Below are 23,827 nucleotides of genomic sequence, written 5' to 3'. Positions count from 1 at the left end.
ATTATTGAGGCATAAATTTAGTTTGGTGAAGAAGCTATCATCATCACCATATATATATATATAGTAATGTGCATTGGTGAAAGAGTGCCTTCAACTATAATGTGGAATTGGTGGGGCATTTTGTGATCGAAGTTTAGATACAAGTCAAAACCAATTCAAATGCTCCCCCAAACATTTCTTGCGCATTGAAAGAGAAAATAGTTGCAATTTTCATATGATGCAACATGCAACACGAATAATCTAAAGCACAAAGTTGTAGTGATTTTATAAGAAAGAGCTGTGTTGAATTTATGTGGAGAAAGAAATCAGATCAATATATATTTCATTTTACCAACGACACCAAATACTGAACAAACTTGATTTCAGTTATCATGACTAGCTACAGCACAGTGACCCGCATCCTTTGTAAGGCTCATCTGCTTCGGCTCCCTACCTCATTCAAGCTTTTTCGTATGATGAAACCCTAGATCGATCGAGAAGAGCTTTTCTTGTAAAGACTAATTTAGTCAAAGGAGCTACCTGTTGTGTTATATGATCATTTTCTAGGGTATATACGGGTCTCGACCCTATATCCTAACGTTTCCCGTCCAAACAGTTTTGGGAATGATTATGGAGTACGTAGCTAAAATGGTCAAGTGTTTGACCAACTCTTCGCCACGATCCACCAACACAAACATACAAAAAAGAGAAAACTTCTGATATTCTTTGGTGTTAGGGTGTTGTTATTAACACACATTTTTTTTAATTAACACACCATATTTATTTTCCTATCAACACATTTTAATTTTATTTACAAATTTGTCATTTGAATTTGTTTCATGATTAAAGACAGCTTTATTAAAGCCAAAGAGTTAAACTACTCTCATATTATGGTTGTAGGGGACTCTGCTCTCATTATTAATTGTATTATTGGGCGTTTCAAGTGTCCATGGAAGCTGATCCAAATTGTCCAAGACATCAAAACGATTGCCTCTTCCTTCAGTTTGGTCTCTTTCCACCATGTCCTTTGTGAGGCGAACTTTGCAACCAATGCCTTAGCAAATCTGGGGTAGAATCTGGACACTCAGCATTGTTGGGAGTTGAATTTGCCGAGCTCTGTTAGGGTAGCAATGAATTTTGATTTATTTGATGGTGGTTGCCCAAGAGGAGGTTCTTTGTAATTCAGTCTTTTAGCTTCAAAAAAAAAATTTGTTTCATGATTATTTATCATCATAGGTGGGGTGTGTTAATAGCAAAAAGAGGTGTGTTAATAGCACCACCGTTGGTGTTACTATATATTTGCTAGGGAAACCAGGTGCATTGCATATTGCCTGTGATTAAAGTCTTGTCAATCCGTCTTAGTATTCTCTTAACCAGCAACAATATGCCCGTTGTAAAAAAATAATTTGTATGTAAATCAATTAGAAAAAATAAAGGATCCTTTGTCAGTGACTATATATGCTTATCATCATCAAAGAAATAAAAGGATGGAACATGCCGTAGTTTACATCGATACTTTTCGAGCCGGTTCATTTGATCAGTTGAAGCAAAATGCTACCAAGGAAAAGATTTCGTTATGGAAGCAGCTACATGGAGTCCGACCCTGTGAAGACTGCAATGGAAGGAGTGGAGGCTCTTAAGGAGAACTGTGATCTTATAATAGTAGATAACTTGATACTAGTGGACGTCTCAAACAGGAAGCTGCTCCTTTCAAAGAGATGTGTCAGGTGGCTGAAGCTACCAAACCTGATCTTGTTATATTTGGGATGGATGGTAGTATTGGTCACTGGTTAGTGCATTTGATCAAGCTCAAGCATTTAAGCAAAGTGCTGATGGAGTTGGAACTGTTGTTACTAAAATGGATGGTCATGCATGCAAAGGGAGGTGGTGCTCTTAGTGTTGTTGTAGCAACGAAGAGTCCTGATATATTTATTGGAATAAGAGAGCACATGGATCAGTTTGATGTTTTCGATGTTGAAGTGTTGAACCTTTTGTGAGACATCTACTAGGCATGGGTGACTTGTCTGGATAACTGGATTTATGAACAAGATTCAGGAAGTTGCTCCTAAACTTGACAACCAGCCAGACCTTCTGCAAAAGCTTTTAGAAGAACTTTCACGTTGAGGATTATGTATGAGCAGTTTCAGAACTTGCTTCGGTTCACTTAGGCAGCTTACTTCAATTCTTCCAGGTGTTGAGCTAGGAGATGTCTGCTTTAAACCACATGAATATTACACTTTGAGGCTTAGATGGCGCGTTGCCGCCGTAGCAAATTGTGATCCACAAATCGGAGCCCCAGATAGATGGTGTAAGTTTGCCGTCAAATGCCCAAACAAAAGTAACAAAAACAGATCGAGGCGTCTGAGTGAAAAGGGTTGGACGGGTATTTTTGTTGGACGGGTATTTGTGTAGGCGTCTGATATTAGCTGGTTATGCTCGATCACCATGGTTGTGAAACTAAAGCTATCCAAATTTTTGAAGAATTGTTGAAGAGAGGTATTAGGCCTGATGCAGTCACGTTTTTAGCGCTTCTTTCTGCTTGTCGTCACTCTTGTTTGGTGGTATTGGGTGAGCAATTTTTCCAGTCCATGACAAAAGATTACAACCTCTTACCTGAACTGGAGCACTATGCATGTATGGTAGATTTGTATGGCAGGGCTAATCAACTTGAGAAGGCAAAACCGCAAAAGCATTGATGAAAAATATATATTCCTATAGAGTTGGATATTGGTGTGTGGGGGTCATTCCTGAATGTTTGTCTGGTTAATGGAACTACAGTGCTCGCTGGAGAGGCAGAGGAGAGACTTTTAAAACTTGGAGGAGGTACTGCGGATCGGTATATGTAGTTGGCTAATTGCTATGCTGCTGAGGGTAACTGGAAGGGGGTTGGGAGATTGAGGAAGAAGATGAAAGGGAAAGAGGTCAAGAAGACTGCTAGTTGCAGTTGGTTATATGTGGATAATGAAGTTCATACATTTATTTCTAGTGATAAAAGACACCCAAAAACTGAGAATATATATCTCACCTTGGCATCCTTGACTGAAGAGCTATATATCTGATATCTGGGGAGGTCATAATTTGAATTTTACCATCTCAAGACAACTAATTGGATGCTTCCAGAGATCGCAATCAAATACAGTATCGCTTTTAACCATGCTAACCCACTCTTGACAACAAAATGGTGTGGCTTAACACAAGAACCATCGCCTTTGGAATTGACTTACTCTTTCATCCATTGATCAGTATGTACCCATTAGCTCTAGGGAATTGACACAGCTCTGCCCTTCTAGTAAACTCCATTTTTACTCTGCTCGAAGTCGGCTTCACGGCGGCTTAACGCCCGTTTCAAAGTGTAATATTCATGCGGTGTAAAGCAGACGTCTCCGTTGAGCTGATGCCAAAATGTAATGATAAAGAAAGCCAGGCCAAAAGCAAGTGGTACATGACCATGATGGACTTGATTATGATAAATGAAGAGGTGAACCATACAAATGCAAGAATAATTACCGAGTCTTGTATAGTGCGAATCTCACGAGGTTCTAGTCGTCTAGTAACTAGTAAGAGAAGCGATGGAGATGCTTGAAGAGTACAAGTGCCTTGCTAGGATGTGGAGCAAAATGAAAGGACTTAAGATTCCTAAGAAGGGTGGTGTTAACTAAAACATGTTGAAGCAGATACTAACAATCTTGGAGTTTACAAATTGATTTGTTCATGCAAGTTATTTGACTAGAGGACTGTTGTTTTGTTGCTGATGCTAAGCTTGTTACGTTAGAAGACACTACACCATGTCCCCCTTCTATTCTATGTATTAATAAAATTTGAGCTTCGTATTAAACAAAATGGAATTTAACTTCTCTCTGCATGATTGACAAATTGATGGTTACCTCCTCCATGGGTTTTCTCAATCAATGCTCCTTGGATCCTCCTAGATGGTGGAATGGATAGAAGATGGAGTTCTTGTTGATGATGAATGGAATGGAGATGAAGAGATGGTGCTTCTTTGAACTAATTTTGAGTGGTAGTGATGGTGTAGTGGTGGTGGTTATGGAGTTTAGGGTGGTGGAAGATGGTAGTTATGGTGGTGGTGATGGATGAAATGGAGTTTTATGGGTGAGGTAGAGGAAGAAGATGGGTTTGGATTTTGGGAGATGGGGATGGAGGTTTGTGGTGGAGGAAAAGGTGAAAATGGTGATATGGGTGCATGATAGGATGATGTAAATGAGAGGATGCTTAAATAGATGATAGAGATGAGTGAAAAAGAGAGAAAAGCAAAACAAAAACAAGAAGCTCTGCCATAGATCTTGATTCATCAGGGAGGAATGGCAACCTAAGTTTGAAGGTGCGCTGGAGAGGTGGCGGTTTAATGGCGGTGATAAGCTGTCGGACCATCTTCCCTGGTCTGGTGGGGCTTTCTCGTTACGGGTAGATGGCTGCAGGCCTTGGAAGAACGTCGTTGGTTCAGCGTTAGGTACCGAGGTCGGTGGACCTCTTCTGATGCCCGCCGAGATTGATGGCAGCGGCGCAGCTCGATGGTGGCTCCTAGCTGTGGTTCATGGGCAACATATTTCCTTGACATCCAATCCAATGGGCTTGGTGGTGGGTCTGGGCTCTCCTTGGGCCTAGGTAGGGATCTGTTTATTTGTTTGGTTTTTTAGGTTGGTTTGTTTGTTTTGGTTTTTGGTTTTAGTGTTAATTGTCGTCCCTCCCTTTTGGGTGAAGGTTTTAAGTATTGGTAGTTTGGTGTCGATGGTGACTTTGGTAGGGCTATGGTTGGTGTCATGTCTAGGGACTATCGGTTTTAACATCGATGTTTTTTTGTTGTCAATGTAATGAGGGGGTTGCCCTTGCATTTATGCTGACTGTTTTAGTGTATAGTGCTTGGTAGGGTTGTTTCTTTTTGAGGTTGGCTGTAAAGAGATATCGAGGCTTCTGGATGGAGGTAGGAATAGGTTACATTTGGACCCTTTTCGGTTCATGTACACTGTAATCGCTGGTATGTGCGGATAAGTGTGGGGACTTGTTGACTTGTTGTCCACCACCGAAATGTGACATGACTGTAATGGTTAGTTGTTAACTTATTATTATATAAAATTTTACTTTTCTGGAAGAAAAAAAAAAAAAAATTAGGTACCACATTATCCGATTAGCCATACCTCAAATACCATTAGAGGAATTTACGCTTTTATTTACAAGGATTCATATACCGGAACCACCTCCCGAAGAAAATATTAGATATAAGATGGATATCCATCAAATCAAGTCACCGCCATCCAAACGAGAAATTTTTCAGTGCTACGAGAGGACCACATGGCAGTCTGACGTGGTCCTACATTCCAATTGAATTTAGATATGTGAATTTTCTTGATAAAAAATTATTTCAGCTATTTTGGCAAAGACTATTTTGGATTTTATGTTGTTTTTTAAACCCTAAACCCTAAACCCTAAATCCCTAACCCTAAACCTAAACCCTAAGTTGAACTTGCTAAATACCCATAAATGTCATTTCATAAAAAATAGAAAATATTAGTTAATATTTTAGTTATAAAAAATCTACGTGCCTAAATTTGATTGGAATGCAGGACCACGTACTGCCCGTGGCATTTAAAAATTTCTCCCCGTCCAAACGCAACACCCCTCCTTCCCTCTTCTTCCAGTGCTCAGACCTCATCCTCCCATGGCTAACCCCACAAGAGCTAGCCATAGCATCTCTCACCTGCACCACCCTCCGCAACCTCTCCAACTCTATCACTCTCCGCCGCTCCTCCGACGCTTCCAGATCCCTCGAGCCCCTTCCCATCCCCTTCCACAGCTCCCTCGACCAACACCCTTATGCCTTCTTCCTCTATCAACCCACATCTTCACCTTCTTCTAATCTTATACGACAGTCGTGGGGTTCTACTCACCAGAATCCAGAAACGGAGACAAGAACTGAAACGTCGTCGTTATGTTTTGTCGACGAAACTGGAAACTGCGCGTCTTCTGGGTGTGGATGTGAGGAGACATGTGAGGATGGTTGTCCGTGTGTTGTTGGCTTTGGTGGCTTCGACGACGGCGTAGTTTTCGAGTGCAGGCCCAGTTGTGGATGCGGGTTAAGTTGTGGGAATCGGGTGACTCAGAGAGGGATTCGGGTTAAGTTGAAGATTGTGAGGGATAGTAGAAAAGGGTGGGGTTTGTTTGCCGACCAATTCATCCCAAAGGGTCAGTTTGTGTGTGAGTATGCAGGTATTGATCACAACCCTCATTTTTCGATCCCATACTTCTGATGTTTTTCTAGTTTAGCACTTGTGATTTGCAATTGCCCCAGGCAACGTTGTTAGGAAAAGTTGTTTTTGAGTTTAGATTGCTGATGCATATGTATGGATCAGTGTCTTCTAGCTTTGGACCTTTGTGAGGACCTGTGTTATTATGATGTTTAGTTGGGGGTTCTGAATTATGAGGTTTTGTTTGGGGAGTTCTGGTTTGTTTGTTGTAGTGGTTGTTAGATTCATAAAGTGTTTTGGACATGGTAGATATTACTCAGTTGGCGGTCCGGAACGCATGTAGAACAGTGTGCTATGTGTTCTGACAGTTCTGTGACCTAAGTAGGATGAGCAACATACCTAATACTCTGCAATATTGTTAAAAGAAATAATGCCTTCATGGCTCGACATTTTACCAGACACACAATTAAAACTTACAATGGCAAGGATGAAAGCGTTTCTTACCTGAAAAAGAAGCTACGTCTCTCAATGTGTCTATGGCCCAGTTTGGTATTGCGTTTTTCTAGATAAATCAGCTTATTTTTACTTTTTTAGATTTAAAACTTGTTTGGTAAGAACAATAATCAGCTTTTTTCTCACCATAATAGTCTAATAAACGTAGGTTATCAAAAGCCGGTAGGAGGCTGCTTATTTCTATTTGAGTTTTTTCAACATTTGATTATTTTGACTTCAATACCAAACTAAGCCTATGTGTGCAGATAGATAGCAATTATTTGTCCCCAAAAGTGGAAAGTGACTATTAGGATGGCTGAAGGAGCGCAGTATAGTTTTTAAATTGATGAGCACTTGAATACATGGGAAATGTCTTGTCCTCTCACTCTACGCAAACACATTTATGTGTGCATCCTGCATTGTTTGTACGAATGATGTGATTTTATATTTTCTGTGATAAAGGTGAACTATTGACGACCAAGGAATCAAGACTGCGGCAACAAATGTATGATGAACTTTCATCTGGTGGTCACTTCTCCCCTGCTCTTTTGGTTGTGAGGGAGCATCTTCCATCCAAAATGGCATGTCTGAGACTCAATATTGATGCCACAAGAATTGGAAACGTCTCAAGGTTCATCAATCATTCTTGCGACAGAGGTAATCTATCCACAGCTCTTGTTAGAAGCTCAGGTGTGTTGCTTCCACGTCTTTGCTTTTTTGCTTCAGATGACATAAAAAAAGATGAAGAGCTTACGTTCAGCTATGGTGAAACTAGGCTAAACTCCGAGGGTTTGCGGTGCTTTTGTGGAAGCTCTTGCTGTGTAGGTATATTACCCTCAGAGCAGACTTAGTTGCTGCTTTGGGCTGTAGCTCTGGATAAGCTTGCATTCTTTGAAGTATCTAGGAGAAGAAGAATCACTGGCGGAACATATAGAATTCTGCATTGAGCTACAAATAGGAAGTCGGAGAGGTATCAGAAGAGATAAAACTGTCACTGCCCTCTTTTGAAGTCACGGAAACTGAACAAGCGCCACAATATTGAGTATTCATGGCACGCCCGAGGCACTTGCTGATATATACCATTGCCATCAGGTTTTCGGAAGTGAGATGAGTAGCAAGGAATTACATAATGATGGAGATGCACTTGCTATAGCGGGAACAATTCTTGGTTTACAACAGCTCTAGATATATGGAAATTAGGTGACTAACAAGGGCTTGCAAGCCATTCTGGATGGTTGTCCAATGTCCATGTCTTGAGTGTGGACCCAGTGATCGATGTGGGTTAAGTTGTGGGAATCAGTTGACTCAAAGAGGAATTCGGGTTAAGTTGAAGATTGTCAGGGACAGCTGAAAAGGGTGGGGTTTGTTTGCCGCCCAATCCCGAAGGGTTGGTTTGTGTGGGAGTATGCAGGTATTGATCGCAATTGCAACCTTCTTTTGGATCCATTTATTTGTTTATCTATTTTTCTAGTTTACCCCTTATAATTTGTGATTACGTAAGTTAAGGAAAAGTTGTTTCGAGTTTAGGTTGCTGATGCATATGTGTGGATTATGTCTTGTAGCTTTGGCCTTTCTTAGTATGACGTTTAGTTGGGGCCTATGTATCATGAGGTTTAGTTGGGCAGTTCTGTTTTGTTGATTTAGTGTTGTTAGATTCATGAAGTGTTTTTGACATGATAGTTAATATTCAGTTGGCGGTCTCGAACTCATGTAGAGTAGTATGCTATGCTTCTGTGAGCCAAGTAGGGTAAGAAAAAGGACACATGGGAAGAAATCTCATCAAACTTTCACAACTGGCGGTTCCTCTCACTGGAGGTATGGATCAGTCTTATCAACCATATATAGAAAGGGAAAAACCAGACAATTGCCTAAAAATCTGCTTAGATGGATACTCTAGCTGAAGCTTGTGGATGAAGGAATGATTGCAGACTATATCGAGTCATATGATCGCAGTATTCTATGGATTACCTTGTTTTTGTGCTAGTTTCTGTCCAACTATACTTATTGTTAAGAAAACCTTGGTGTTCAAAATTTGATGACATGCTTGGTTACTGTGACCAACTTTTATCTTTTCCCCTTATTGGGAATTCATGGGGCATCCTGAAACTTTTATGCAAGTTCTTCTAGATTGGGGTGACAAAAATGTGGTGGCTTTGTAGTTTATAATGCTCGCAGAAGTATTTATGGCTAGATTAAGGAGCTATTCCTAGTTTGAATTCAGGATAGTAAATCAAATATATTCAATTTTTTTTGGTGGTGGGGGTTGGGGGCGCACAAAATATATTCACACAGAATAGGAAATCCATTATTTTTTATGTGTAGGCTTCTATATTGCATTAACTTCCTATAGTCATGTTTTATGTTTCAAACACCAAGCACTTCAGTTCTTAACTCGAAGTGTTCCAATGCTTCTGCATATCAGGTTTATTTGTGTATGCGGATTTTCAATTCCTACCATATAACGCCATCTTTTCACCATCAGCATGCTTAACTTATATCCTTGAACTTTTACACTTCTGATGTGACCTATAAAGAGTTTTGACTTTTGAGTTATTGTTTAAATTCATTATGTTCATATTTTAACTCATACAGAACTGCATATTCTCTTACCAGCTTAATGCAAATTGGTTTCTTCCTTCTGAGGCTTCTCTCAAGCGCACTCTTATCCAGAGAATAATTTTGGAACTCATTGAAAATCGTTATCGGGATGTCTGTTTGCCAGCTTGCAGTGATGGAGACCAGGCTAATTATCGGGATGTAATCAGCTTGAAATTGGTGGTAGTTTCTTTCTGGAAGATCCAGTCCTGCTATAGCTTGCCAAGAAAATATATCGAAGTCTCAAGAATGCCACAGAATCGAAATGACTCTGTTACCCACATCTTCACATAGTAGTTCTAAGTGTGTTAGTGATGCAGCCTGGTTCTCAGGGAACTTTTTCAGTCAGGAGAAGCTGCAGGTTATTGTTTGGACAATATCAATCCTTCAGAACATAAATTGCCTTTTTACCATCCTAAAGGAACTAAACCACCAGTAGAGGTAAAAGACTTTTATTTTTCTTGTATTGGGAACAATTCCTTGTGGGTTAGCTGGAATTGAAAGCTAGAACATGATTAATTCTGGCTTACATGTGATATTACATAAATTCACTGATGATACTTGCTATTCATTTATTTCATAACAGGAAGAAACCCAAACTGGAGAACAGTTTACCCATCTTGCTACGGGAGACGGTAGCTTTCATGAAAGGGATGTACAAACTTATTCATCGACATAAAATGTTGTATGTTTAGCAAATGACCTTATACGTATCTGGTTCAGGCAATGTGCGGAGCACTTCTGTTATTGAAGAAAGTTCTCTGGACCAAAAAGAGGTGCATGATAGAATGATGATAGAGGTTCACTTCCCTCATCCCAAGAAATTTCGGATATACCAAATTTCAAAGACGTTGACATGGTGGATAATGGACCTAAATCACCTAATGGTGCAATATTCTCATGTGATAATGGTTTTGTGGGCGAGTCACAAGAGCCAGAAAAGTAACGAGCAGCAAAAAAGAACGAGGTTTTCTTCAGATGAAGGAAAAAATTGTCTCGCTTGAAACCTTCATGAGTATTTGCTAGGTTATTTTGGACAGTGTGAATAGTCAGGGCAGCTGATGGCACCAAGGGTTTAGTGTTGTCACCTAGGAAAAGGGAGGAAATTGAATAGGCATTAGGAAGAATATGTTTAGGAATGTTAGCCGCAATCTACAATTTGTCCTTGGATCGAGTGAAACCACAACTCAAGTGTGAAATGAACCATGTTTTAAAAAACGTTAGGCGCTAGTCGGGCGGACAGCCGGTGACTAGTATCTAAGCGGGTTAATCGGGGATTAATCGATTTTTTAACTCTCTAGACGGAAACAATGAAGCACCGCAGGGATTTTTAGAACATTGGAAATGAAAGTTAACCAGTTTTGTTTGTCCCATGGAACGTGGCCGCCGCCGCTGCCGCTCTCGGAGTCTCAGATGAGCACCTATTTAAGTATTGAGGGTATTATGTCCAAGTCCATATTTAGGAGGATATGTAGAACTAACATAATTAGCATCAGAATACTATTTCTGTAAATCTACGTGTGGTATGCTTGAAGTCTTCTTCAATATAAGGTAATTTTCTCAATAAAAGGAAAAAAGATGTGAAATTGAATTGTGGGATGAGCTTCTGGTCACTCCTATCATCAACTTCTATTCCCCACTGCTTCATTCCGGATTAAGAGGCCATAGTTAGAAATGCTAGACTCTAGAAATGCTATAGACTTTTCTTTTGCTGTCCTAAATTAGCAACAAGATGAAAAAAGATCTAGGGATAATAAAGTGTAAAAAGACGGATAAAAAAGAAGGGAATCAACTATATTGATAGATATAACAAAATTACAGGATGATTGGTTTAAGAAGCAACCAAACCAACAAACTTTGATACAAGAGTAACTAAAACACCTCCTAGCTACAACTAGAACTAGAACTGGGTAGTAACACCAGAAGGACACTAAAAGAAAGTGGTAGTAGAATAACTGGTATTACAAGGCTCCAACCGGTTTCAATCACTAATAAATAAATAATAATAAAAAAATTGATCTGTATGTACTACTTGGGGGAATTGGCAATCGAAAAGTCGAAAAAAGGCTCTACTCTTCATACTCCTCCTGAAGCTGATCAACATCAATTGATGGATTAGCTGGATCAAGTAAATAGGGAGCACTGTCATAGTAAGTTCTGATGCGGCTCTATAATTTAAACTACTGACATAAGCCCTTCATTTGTAACTGAGACTAATTGTTGTATGTAGTAAAAGACAACATTACTCAATTTTTGATATTGGTTAGAAACCGTTTATTTGCTTCATATGAATCATGGAACAAGCAAGAAGCATTCTCCCAGTAACCACAGTAAAGAACTTGAATGCGGGTGAGTTACATCTTACAACGAGGCATTTAGACTCCATTATTTCAACCATTAAATATCACAGCTTGATTAAATTTATGAACATCAAATTTCTTGAATGTAAAAAACATCAGACATACCCCCTCAAATGCAGTACAACCTGCAACTTCTGTGGTTGTGAATAAGCACAAAGCCTGAATAAGAACATAGTAACCACTACTTTTCGTAATCATCAATTGTCAGTCAAATTACAAAGTGGAATTCGATCTCATTGTGTACTCCGCTACAAGTTGGGCAAAAGATGATAACTTGTTTTCTAGCAATCTTGCTGGAGAATCACATTCCTCAATAAGCCCTGAAAATAAAATCAAGGACATATTAAAACAAAAAGATGAGGGTCAAAGGTAACTATTAGGAAGTCAAAAAGATTGATCATATGGCAATACTAACCATGATTTAGAAGAAGAACCATGTCACTGTCAAGAACAGAAGATATTCGATGTGCAATGGTAATGACAGTACAGTCTGAGAAGTGATGCCGAAGGGTCTGCTGAATCAGATTATCCGTAGCAGTATCAACAGATGCAGTAGCTTCATCAAGGACCAGGACCTTACTTTTCTTGAGGAGCACACGGCCCAGGCAAACAAGCTGCCTTTGACCCATACTCCAATTCTCTCCATTTTCACTAACTGCAGCAACCATATGAACAGGAACAAAATCATTTCTATTATGTGAGTTTTGGAAACAAATGCATCATATATTTCCTTTCTTTTGGAATAGAGCCAGCTTCCCAACTAACCTGCAGAATCCAGCTTCCCTTCTTTCTTCCTAACTTCATCTCCAAGCTGGCACTTATCCAAGGCCTAAAACAATTAACAGATATTTTTATGTACTAGTGCCATGAGGTACCACTATGAACAACATTTAGAAAGAAGCAGTTTCCTATCAACCTCAGCAGAAAATCAACTAACCTCCCAAATTTGTTCATCTGTGTGCTCTTCAAGTGGGTCCAGATTGCTTCTTGCAGTTCCTTCAAACATGGTTGGGTCCTGAGGGATAATGCTTAGATTAGACCGCAGATCATGCAATCCAATAGAAGAGATATCAATGCCATCTATCAAAATCCGGCCAGCAGCAGGATTGACGATTCGGAAAAGAGCTTGTATGAGAGTTGACTTTCCACTACCGGTTCTCCCCACAATCCCAGTTTTCATTCCTCCAGGAAAGGTACATGTGAGACCCCGCAATACAAGTGGCATGTGTGGAGCATACCGCACCTATGTAAATAAACATGGCATAAGATTCAGTTATGAATAATGCTATATTTATTTCAAGAATATGGCTTGAATCTAACAAACAAGAATATTAAGTACCTGAAGATCATGCATATCAACTTTTCCTCGTGATGGCCAGGAATGGTCTGGTCTGTTAGATTCTATTACCAGAGGAGGCTCACTTGGTATACTGGTAGTATATTGTAGTATCCTCTCCACTGATATTATCTTTTTCTCCATATTGCAAAGGTTCCATATAAACCCAGCTTGTAACAGGTTTAGGCTAAGTCCATATGTGACGGCTAAGCCCGCAATACCTTCATGATAAAAAATGCAAAACAAATCAGAAATGGAGAATGTCTAGATGTCTGTACTATTGTTATTAAACTTAAAATTAATAATATTCCAGAGGGTTATCACTTGCCTGGATCTATTATTCCTTCTGGAACAGAGATCAAGAAAAGCAAAAAGAATGCGAATGTAATGGATGACAACATATCCAAGCGAAAGCATAGCCATTGCATTGCACAAACAGTGTAGAAATTTGGCCGACCATATCCATCTATCAGTTTCATGTTGGTTTCTCGAAATCTAGATTTTTGATCAAAGCTCCTAATAGTAGTTGATCCTGAAATTGTTTCGGCAAAATGTTGTATCACAGGAGCTTTGCACACTCCAACCAATCTTGCTAGTTCTCGTGCTGAAGGTATGTAATATTGCTGCAGGAATATAAGGTCGTGAAGATCTTGTTTTTTTATTTCACAATTAAACAATTACTATATCATCCAGGTTGTAATTGCAGTTAAATTGGTATTTTGATGAATTCAGTCATTTTAGTAGCTCTCAAGACAAGGAGGAAGGTTTTGACACCACTACTATATCAAACAGAACATTTCAGTTGCTAAGGCGACTGGATGTCTAGGTCTAAACTTAGAATTACTGAGCACGAAAAAACCATGAACAATGATAATGCAGCATTAACGTGACATTATTAGTTTCATATAAGATTTCATGTGACATATGGACCAGCCGAACACATCAGGTAACAGAATTCTCACAAAATCAGAAGTATTACCTGATACCATACACAGGCTGTAATCACAGGTATAAATATGATGGAAATCTGCCATGCCACCTGAGACATCACTGCAATAATTCCTAAAAGCCGTATCGTTGAGAAGGCACAGGAGGCAACTTGATTTGATATGCTCATGTCCACTGCATTTTGGTCTGTAGAAGCCTGTGTAACAGTCATTATAGTCATCAGAAGGGCTTGCAAACAGGGTTAAAAAATAAAAAATGAAAAACGAAAAACTAAATAAAAAGCAGAACACTACACAAAGTTCATCATTCCTTTACAATTTCATCACCCAATCAAGCAACATATTGCAAAGAACTTATGCTTACTCTGTTTAAGATTCTTCCACTTGGAGTAGCATCGAAGAATGACATGGGAGCACGGAAAATGCACAAGTGCATTTTATGGAAGAGTATAGTGGCTGTCTTGTACCCTGCTGTTACAAGAAGCAGACCTCTGAAAAGGACACAAAGAGAACTTCCAACAGCCAAAACCACATACACAATTATAAGCATAGAGCTTGTAACAATAGGTTTCACGTCTGCTGACACAGGAGTTGCCCAAGCCATCCAGTAATTGCTTCCAATTTGAAGGAGTTGAAAAAGAATCTGTGCAAGCAATATAAAGGGCAAAAAAGCTCCTCCGTACGCTGTGGTAATGTATTTCCAGTACACTGAAAACCCAACCTTACCTTTCTCTCTCTCTTCTTCTTGAACAAGCTGCCCATTTGGAACCCCTAAATCATCTATTTTACAATCTTCAACATCTTTTTCATCTACATTTTGGACAGCCCTATTAGTACTAGTCGAACTGTTATATTCTACGCTGATGCCTGGTTTTTCAATTGGCCCTACCCCAACAGAATCAAGCGCAGAAAGAGCTTGATTGTGTGCTCCCACAAGATCCTTAAAATCAGTTCCTGAATTAATAATTTCATTGAACTTTCCAGCTTGCGTGATCCGTCCTTCTTTCATGACCTAATAACAAGGATTAAGTTTTATTAGACAGAAACCAAACAGAGATAACTCATTTTACTAGTTGAAATCCATAAATTTTCTCACCAAGATAATATCAGCAGCAGGTAAGAACTCCAGCTGATGAGTGACATAGATTACTATTTTGGAACTCATGAGTCTCATCAAGCATTCCTGAAATGAAAATAGCATGTAAAGTATTCATTATGAAGTTCCAACTCATTCAATTTTTAAAGAAGCATTTGTCTCTTGAGCTGCATAAGTCAGTAGTTCAATGAAGTACCTAGAAAAGGATCCCACCTTTTCAAAGTGAAGGCAGAATTTAGAATTTATAGAATAGACAAAGTGAAGTACCTTGAAAAGATGGGATCCCGTATGAGCATCAACAGCACTAAAAGGATCATCAAAGAGATAGATATCAGCATCTTGGTACAGAGCTCGTGCAATTTGTATTCTCTGCTTCTGCCCTCCACTTAAATTGATTCCCCTCTCCCCTATAATGGTCTGATCGCCAAATGGTAGAATTTCCAGATCCTTCTTCAAAGAACATGCTTCGATAACCCCCTCATACCTTTCGCTGTCCATCACTTTACCAAACAATATGTTTTCTTCTATCTTGCCACTCTGTATCCATGGTGACTGAGAAACATAGGCCTTTGTCCCACACAACTTAACAAAACCAGATATCTTGGGCATTTCTCCCAGAATACAGGAAATTAAGCTTGACTTGCCTGAGCGAACAGTTCCACAAACTGCAACCCTCATACCATGGCTAATTTTGAGATTTATATCCTTCAATGTTGGGTTAGGCGAAGATAAATCCCAAGAGAAATTTGCATCTACTATCTCAATAGCAGTATCAGAACTACCTTTAGGAAGGTTTTCGATAATATCAGGCTTCAATTCATCAAGAGAAAGGAATGATGAAATTCTTTCAAGGGATACCTTTGTCTGTGCTATCATTGATATTGTTTCTGGAAGAGTGTAGATGGGTTCTTGAAGAATTCTGAATGTTGCAAGCACAGATAAGATCTTCCCTGATTCCAGAGGGACCTTCAAAAGCATGCAAGCAACAAATGTGATGACAGACACAAATGTGGGGGCACCCCAGAAGACAAATGAGGTCATGGCCGAAGTGTAAACAAACTTTCGTAACCACCCCGTTTCAATCTTCCTGAGGTCAATAATTTTAGACAAAAACTTCATCTCCCATGCTTGAAGCTTGAGAATCCGCATGTTCCTTAAAATCTCAGATGTCGCTTTCATCCTTCTATCCTTTGACTCCATTAACTTCTCTTGAAACTTCTCTTGCAATTTTCGGAAAGGAATATTTGCCAACATAACCATTACAGTTGCGACTAAAGTTGCAATTGCGACAAGACCAATATTTTTATACAAAATCAAGAGGGCCAAAGCAACTTGTAGAATGATGATCCATGGTTCATGCATGTACCAAGAGAAGTCACCAATCCTCTCAGCATCAACAGTCATAAAATTGATAATCTCACCACTAGAGTGGCACTGCTTGGACTGGCAAGACAGGCTCAAACCCTTGTTATAGATCATGGCAACCAGTACAGCTCTTATTCTTACTCCAATCTGCTGCCCTCTGAAGAGCCAGTGCCTGTGACAGAGGCACTCCACGAGCTTCGCCACCAAAAATGCAGAAACTAAAGCATAGCCCTCATTTTTAAACTCACGTCGCCCATAGAGGTATTGCACAAAGGTGTCGATAAGATATGGGCCGACATAAGAAGCTATTGTGGAAAGCAGTGCAAACAACGCTGTCCAAAGAATCTCTCTCCTGGCCGAGAAGATTAATGCCTTCACCAGATGAAGTGTGGTAACTCTGCTAAGAGTACCACACTCTGACTCGAGCTTATTTCTAAAAATTGGGAAGGACCCAACTACAGTATCAACGTTCTCTAGTTCAGGGACATCTTCAAGGTCTAATGTTTTCTTATAGCCAACCGCAATTAAAGGACTCATCCAAGAAAAAGTGAGGATGCTGAAAATTCCAGCAGTTGAATAAGGGGTTTTCACAGTTTCAACCCCTCTGGACTTACTTGATTCAGCAGTGTTACCTATTCTAGAATTTGTACTACCACTCAAAAGGGGTTCCTCAAGAAGGGTATCTCCACCCTCTTTCGGCCCAATAAACCCCACATATATAAAGAACAAAGCAGAGATAAGGAAGGCAGCATCAGAAACTAAGAATTGAACTGGTAAGGAAACAAGGTTTTGGTAAAGAACAATGTCTATGACAAAGCAATAGCAAGAAAAAGAGAAGTAGAAACCCCACCAAACTCTGAGCAAGTATGGGAACTTTGATTCACCAGAATTAGAGAACTGGGTATGCAAGTACACACAAACTGCACCCCAACTAAGTGTTCTAATTGATAGATCAAAAAGGATCACTAGCTTTTCTACAGACCAATCATATCTATACCAGGAAATATAGTTGAACAAACAAAAGCCAAGACTAATTGCAGAAACACCAATACAACAGATTAAAGTGAGCTTATAGTGCAAAGTTACACTATTCCTAAACCCCTCTTTTGGGTCCCCTCCTCCATCTCCCACCTTGAGTTTCTTCCACACCCAGGAGATAAGCAACACAAATAACAGAAGCAGATGTATTGAGCCAGGAAATCCATGAATGAAAATGGGTTTCAGAAGGAAATCAGTACCTGGATACATGAATGAGGAATGGTGTGAGAAAAAGGCAGAAACAGTATCCATTGATGCATCAAAAAGCACCACGGTTTGTTTTCAAATATGAAACATTATTGTGGGTTTTATAAGTGAACTGATCGATGACTCGCTGACTTTGAGGGAGTGTGTGTGTTTACTGTTCTTCGGTTTTGTCCCACAATGCGTTTGTATTGTCGAAAGTTTCCTCCTTTCCTTGGATAACGTGGTGCGCAAGACTCGTAGGCTCACATGACCACAGCCAATCTACTTCAATGGCGTCATTCTAGGGAAAAACGTGAAGTCATACTCATACATTATCGTCCATGTTTTTTCAATAAACAGGAAATCTTTCATGTTTTTTCGATGACAAAATAAGATTATAAAACAAAACCTTTAAAACAACCGAAACTGAAGGTACTGAACGAGGCAAAGACATATTTCATTTTGATGTTAAACTATAGTAATTAACATAAAAGAATGAATTAACTACATATAGACTCTAGGTGATTAATGATAACTATTGTTCTTTGTGTAACATGAACAATGAAACAGCCGATCATTGAATGGTTATCTAATATTGTCTTGAAATTACTAATCATACCCATAACTTAATTTATCGTTTATATTAACATGAATCGAAAATCAATAAATCAAAAAACCCAACAATGAACAATGACACAGCCGATCATTGAATGGTTATTTAATTTTTCAATGTTCTTAAAGGACCACGTGGCAGTCTGATGTGGTCCTTCATTCCATTTAAATTTTGACATATGCATTTTCATGATGAAAAACAATTTTCGTGATTTTGTCAAAGACAATTTTGGGTTTCTTGTTGATATCGTAAATCCCCTAAACCCTAAACCCTATACCCTAAACCTATACCCTAAATTCTAACCCCTAAACCCTATACCCTAAACCCTATGCCAAACTCATAAAAAACCCAAGACGGTCATTTCATAAAATATAGAAAATCTTAATTTATATTTTAATTGTAATAAATCCACGTGTTAAAATTTAATTGACAAAAGAGGACCACGTCATTGGGAGCATTGAAAAATTTCTCCAAAGGGACTTGTGATTCTCATTTCATTAACACAACCCTTTAACAATGATTTCCATTTACTCCAAAACAACACTTCGAATTAACTTGTTGAATCCGGGCCGTTGAAGTGGACATCGAGCCGGAGATGGCTGGGTTTAATTTTTAGCCGGAAGTTGTATCATGTAATGGTGCCAGGAAAGCTAAGAAAGGAAACTATGGAAAACTAAGAGATAAAAAAAAATGCAAATGTTCGTTGATAGCTGTTGCATACAAGGGTTTCGCTATAAATATTGTCCAAGTCTCCGGTAGGATGTTGACACATGTCACACATCTAACTAAGGAGCAACATACAAACCCTAGCAGTAAAATAGTTGTAACAAAGGCTGTAATAACACTAAGAGCAAGTCCACCCCCTGGGTCTTAGTTTGGAAGGCCTGGGTCATGGGCGAGACCTGGTTCGCCACGTGGCAGTGATTTTGGGCTGTAGTTTCCACCCACGATTTCTGTTTCTGGGTCGCCACGTGGCAGTGACTGTTTATTGAATTTTATATTAGGTATTTTGAATGTGAATAATAATTTTATATATTAATAAAATTATGATTAAATAAACAAAATGACATATTGAAATTAAATATTTATTTCATGACTTAAAATGACATGCCAAGCCTAGAAAAAAAAATATACAATTATTTAAAAATAACACAAACATAACATAAAAAAAAAATTAAAAAAAAACCGGTAATCTAGATATCCATGTTGTCTTGCACTTCCCATAAATGCTTGAAAAAATTATAGGAGGGTGATATGTATTTATAGGATTTGTATAAATTTTTTTATATTTTTTTTCCTAACCGTTGCCAGCTTTTTTACCGTTGGGAGCTTTTTTTACCCGTTGCCAGATTTTTACCGTTGGGATTGCAACAGTCAATTCACCTGAGCCGTCGATTTGCTTTTTTGAAATGAACCAATGGTCCAGATCAAAGGACCGTTGCATTTGAATTCCCCGGAACGAGCCTAGGCGCTGACACGTGGCCCAGGAGTTCGTCCGCAGCGTCGCTAGGCGACAAAAAGCACCCGCCTTCTCGCTCTGTCCGCGCCACGCGTCGCCTTCTCGGTCCGCTCTGCGCGCTTCACGTGGCTAACGTCGGCGTTTTGGGCTGAGCTGGAGACGAAGGCCCGGGTCTTCAAAAATGGAGGCCTGGGTCATAGGTCTGACCTAGGTGAAGACCCAATGAAGGCCTGGGTTAAAGAAAATTTGTGGGTGGACTTGGCTTTTTTTTTTGGGTCTTCTTTTGAGATGGCTTAAGGCCCGGGTGGTGTTTTTGGGGTTGGGGTGGACATGCTCTAAAGACACATGCAAAGTATGCATGTGCACGGTAAAACTTAAAAGCATAGCAGCTACTCCTATTTACAACAGGACTCCATCCAATTCTCATGACAAAGAAAGGGAAGGCGATATTGGATCCAGAGGCGGTGGGACAGATCGAGCTCGAGATGAACTAGCCATTTTCTTTGAAGATGAAGGATGATAAGGTTTCTTGTGAAGGAAAAATTATGGAAGAGATCGCAAATAAAAAGGGATCATGCAAGGAATGAGTTCCGTTATGAGAAGAATCCTCATGACATCTTCAGACGATACAAACATGTTGCATCCGACATAAATACGAACGGCCACAGTAAGGAAACATCATCAAGTCATTTGATTAAACAGGTAGCAGCCTCATGGGCTTCTCTGCCTTGAACCCTAAGCAACCAGCTGATTGCATCTCCTATATATAAGAATAGCCTTAATTTTTCAATGTTCGTAACACATTCTACCCTTCCTCTTGCCTATTGCATAACAATCTTACTGACTTAAGCATGACTTAAGCATCGAAGGGCTAAGCTCGGTACCACACTAAGCCCTAGCTTATTTTGAAGGTTCTCGTACATAGAGGAATTATCGGCTGACAAAATTTAGCGCTCACACGCCTTAATTTACCAAATAACAAAAGTAGACCTGTTAATCATTGTGTAGCCATTAAACTATCTTTGCACCAAAGCTTAATTGTCTAATTAAAGTACTAGAATGGTCTAGAGAGGGGTGAATAGCCACTTATTTAAAAACCTCTTTCAAATAGTTGCAGAAGGATATTGCTATAGAACCGTGTCCCTGAGTAGCAATATATTAATGAAACCAGAATCTTAACTTGTGCACGATCATCAAATAATCAACGAGGATAATATGCCTTTATTTATAAGCATTTATTTTAGATCATACCACCTCACTGTTAAGTTGATCATCAATTTGTGAACCCATGAACATTCTCTTTTCTCAGTGTGAGGGTGTTTTTGTGCTTGTAGGGTTTAGAACAGCAGGCCCTCAATGCTTAAGCGAAACCAGGCCCAAAGTCGATCAAGGATGGGCCAAGAATGACTCTGTTGTGATGCGCTTGGTAATAACAGCAGCAGCAGTTTGCTTGACAGCAACAGCAGCAGTAACAGTCGTTACAGCAGCGATTCTACTATAACGGCAGCGATTCTGAAAAAACAATAAGACTTACAGATGGATATGGTTGGGGATCTGGGAGCCTGTGAGTTTAGTGAGAGAGCTTGATTTTGGGTTATGAAGGGTTTATGGAATGAGAACTGACTGAAAATAAGGGGGCTAGGGTTCTAGAGATGAAGCATGATCTCTTGAGGTTTTTCTGGGTTGTCCATGATGTTTCCAGCAACAGTGAGCTGCCCTTTTTATAGGCAAGATGAGGGAGGAGAGTTGTTGCTGGATTAGGGTTTAGGGTTTAGGGTTTAGGGTTTTGGGCAAGTGGCTTCCAAGCTTTGGTGGATGGTTTTCCCTATGGAAGAAAATTGGTGAAAGGGAGACAGAAGAGTGGTGATGGCAGGTCTAGGGCGGTAACCTGCTGCCATGATATTGTAGAGATTTGAGGACAGACAAGATTTCTTGGGAGGGCCAGGTAGCAAAAGTTAACGTTAGAGTATAGATTTACAGCAGCGAAAGTTGACATTGGGTGTTAGGTTTCTAGACAAGTTTAATCTGGACAAGTTTAAGACTATGGGCTTTAGGTAGGAAAATAATAAGTCTAATGAGTTAAAGATTTTGCTAGGCTTGGTTTTAATTTCTCTCACTAGCCCATATTAAGATTTTGTTCATCATGCATGAACTTTGGTCCCAAGTCTAAAGTTATTGATGAACATCATCTTAACGATGGGCCTCACAGGATCCGTTACCTTCCACACCACATTCCCTCTGTAAGCCCCAAGTGTATGAATGTGGCTTGGGTCCACGTGCATGACATGATGTTTGCTAGTAGAATTCGGCTTAAAACATGAATCGAGCTTGACAAACTAATTGGGCCTGTTAGCTGGATTTTTGGGCCTCAACATTAGCCCCCTTGATTATATGGACCATGAAAGCATGAGAATGGGCCAGATAATCAATACTGAGACTTGGCATGAATAACTATTATTTCATTCTCATCTTTGTGTCTGAGAAATCGTGTTCACAACCTCTTACAAATTGATTGCATTAAGCATGTGGGAGGGTAATTACAGATTGATTACACGCCTGAGAGATTGGAAAGATGAAATCTCTATTAGCTTGCTGAGTCGAATTCATTGCTCAATACATGTATCTCTCTTTTGATCTCTCTGTCTTTTCTCCCTTCTTCTATTTTAGCGAGGCCAATAGTTGCAGACATCTGTTGTACAATAGCGCACCTTGGTTCTCATTGATGTCTCACCCAGCAAAATTGATTTGTTGTTGTGATTGATTTGCTGGGGTCGCGTATGTTGGGTTTCGACTTTGTCATTGTTGTTGTGATTGCTTGTCATAGTGAAGGAGAGTTGTTGCCGTAATTGGTTTGCTGGGAGTTAGCATACTGGGCTAAATTGCAACAACGTGTGGTTCATCATGATATTCAGGTGAGTTCCGATACAAACTCTTCTTGTGAGATCCGCTTGCTTTTGATTCTTTGAAATTGTAGTCTTGTATATGATTGATCAATTGATCTTTTCTTCTGTAAACCCTTTGCTGCTGTGATTTGGAAACCTTTGCTGCTGTGATTTGGAATACGCTTTGCTGCTGTGATTTGGAATATGCCCAATAATCACAGCACCTGTTATGATCGTTGCTGTTACCACATTACGTAGCTCATTTATTGTTGGGATTGATGTATCGCGTTTTCCTGAGATGTTTTTCTTTCTCCTGTCCTCTTATATTTACTGTTGTAATTGAGAAAAAGAATGACATCATTGTTTTGCTTGGTATGTCTAAATTTTCGTTTCATATAGCTTGGCTTGAACATGTTACTGACACATATCAGTAATATGTTTGGCTAGAATTTATTTGATTGGCTTGGTGTTGCTTGATTCGATTTACTATTGTCGAACAAAAATATATTTGTTTGACTTGTCTTGTCTTTTGCCTCAATTGAACGTATTACAATTAGGCTTGGGCATTTTCTTGGCATGAGCATTGCAACCGAGAACTTTATATGCTTGGCATGATTGTCTTGGTTGTGATCAGCTTGGTATATGCATGAGATGTTTTATGCAGTAGCAGTAGCAGTAGCTTGGAATGATAGGCATGCATAAGTGTATTGCATTAACGACAATGATTTCGGTATGAAGCTAGGCTTAAGCAAGTAACGTTCAAGGGCTAGAAGTATGTGATGCTTGATAAGAACTAGCTAGGAAAGTGCTTTTGGTCACTGAATATGGATTGATCTGTTAAAGTTTGGTTTGGCTAGCATGATGAGAGGTTGTTTTAAAATATTTGGTAGGGCAAAATTTTTTTTTTTTTGAGGGATGGGCTAAGCTTGAAAATAGGCTAGTATACTGGCTAAAAAGATGGTCATCATACTATGGTAAGGAAGAAACCACTGAATTGGGTTATAAAGCCTGGTAGTGGCTTATGTTGCTTTTACAGCGACATTTGGCTTTTCTGGTGCTTTGTAATTGTCTTGTTTGATTGTCTTCTAAGCAATTCGGCTGGTAAGGGGATGAGCTTGTATGATGTCCATTTTCTTGCTTTGGTTGGAATTTACTCAATTAGCCGGGCATGTACTTTGATATCATGAGTTTGAGTACATCAGTACTAGAGAGCATGTGCTTAGATGAAATGGCTTGGCATGAGTCTAACTTGTTGTTTTTTTTTTTTTTTTTTTTTTTT

At 39.4% G+C, this 23,827-nt stretch overlaps 2 protein-coding genes and 1 pseudogene across 2 annotated transcripts; 2 read left to right on the top strand and 1 right to left on the bottom strand.

Moving 5' to 3' along the window:
• Nucleotides 1-1,109: 1,109 nt before the first annotated feature.
• LOC101300032 lies at nt 1,110-3,638 on the top strand (annotated as a pseudogene).
• Nucleotides 3,639-5,552: 1,914 nt separating this feature from the next.
• LOC101299745 (histone-lysine N-methyltransferase SUVR3-like) lies at nt 5,553-7,932 on the top strand. Its single transcript, XM_004293008.1, has 2 exons — nt 5,553-6,201; nt 7,134-7,932. The coding sequence occupies exons 1-2, from the start codon at nt 5,553-5,555 to the stop codon at nt 7,520-7,522; spliced, it is 1,038 nt and encodes a 345-aa protein (XP_004293056.1). The 3' UTR covers nt 7,523-7,932.
• Nucleotides 7,933-11,521: 3,589 nt separating this feature from the next.
• Nucleotides 11,522-17,660, bottom strand: LOC101299452 (ABC transporter C family member 3-like). Its single transcript, XM_004293007.1, has 10 exons — nt 15,273-17,660; nt 15,006-15,092; nt 14,274-14,921; nt 13,942-14,106; nt 13,291-13,585; nt 12,966-13,183; nt 12,564-12,869; nt 12,392-12,455; nt 12,042-12,281; nt 11,522-11,946 (listed from the first exon to the last, which is right to left on the bottom strand). The coding sequence occupies exons 1-10, from the start codon at nt 17,658-17,660 to the stop codon at nt 11,840-11,842; spliced, it is 4,518 nt and encodes a 1,505-aa protein (XP_004293055.1). The 3' UTR covers nt 11,522-11,839.
• Nucleotides 17,661-23,827: the final 6,167 nt, after the last annotated feature.

Source organism: Fragaria vesca, linkage group LG2 (assembly GCF_000184155.1).
Source record: "Fragaria vesca subsp. vesca linkage group LG2, FraVesHawaii_1.0, whole genome shotgun sequence".
Lineage (NCBI taxonomy): Eukaryota > Viridiplantae > Streptophyta > Magnoliopsida > Rosales > Rosaceae > Fragaria > Fragaria vesca.
This window is presented reverse-complemented; position numbering and strand designations above follow the sequence as displayed.

Excerpts from the sequence above, each read along its gene's own strand:
- LOC101299745 (XM_004293008.1), top strand. The coding sequence starts at position 5,553 with ATGCAGGACCACGTACTGCCCGTGGCATTTAAAAATTTCTCCCCGTCC. Across the intron at positions 6,202-7,133 it reads GTTTGTGTGTGAGTATGCAG|GTGAACTATTGACGACCAAG; the intron begins GTATTGATCACA and ends TCTGTGATAAAG.
- LOC101299452 (XM_004293007.1), bottom strand. The coding sequence starts at position 17,660 with ATGGATACTGTTTCTGCCTTTTTCTCACACCATTCCTCATTCATGTAT. Across the intron at positions 15,093-15,272 it reads CGGGATCCCATCTTTTCAAG|GAATGCTTGATGAGACTCAT; the intron begins GTACTTCACTTT and ends TTTTCATTTCAG. Across the intron at positions 14,107-14,273 it reads GTGGAAGAATCTTAAACAGA|GCTTCTACAGACCAAAATGC; the intron begins GTAAGCATAAGT and ends ACTGTTACACAG.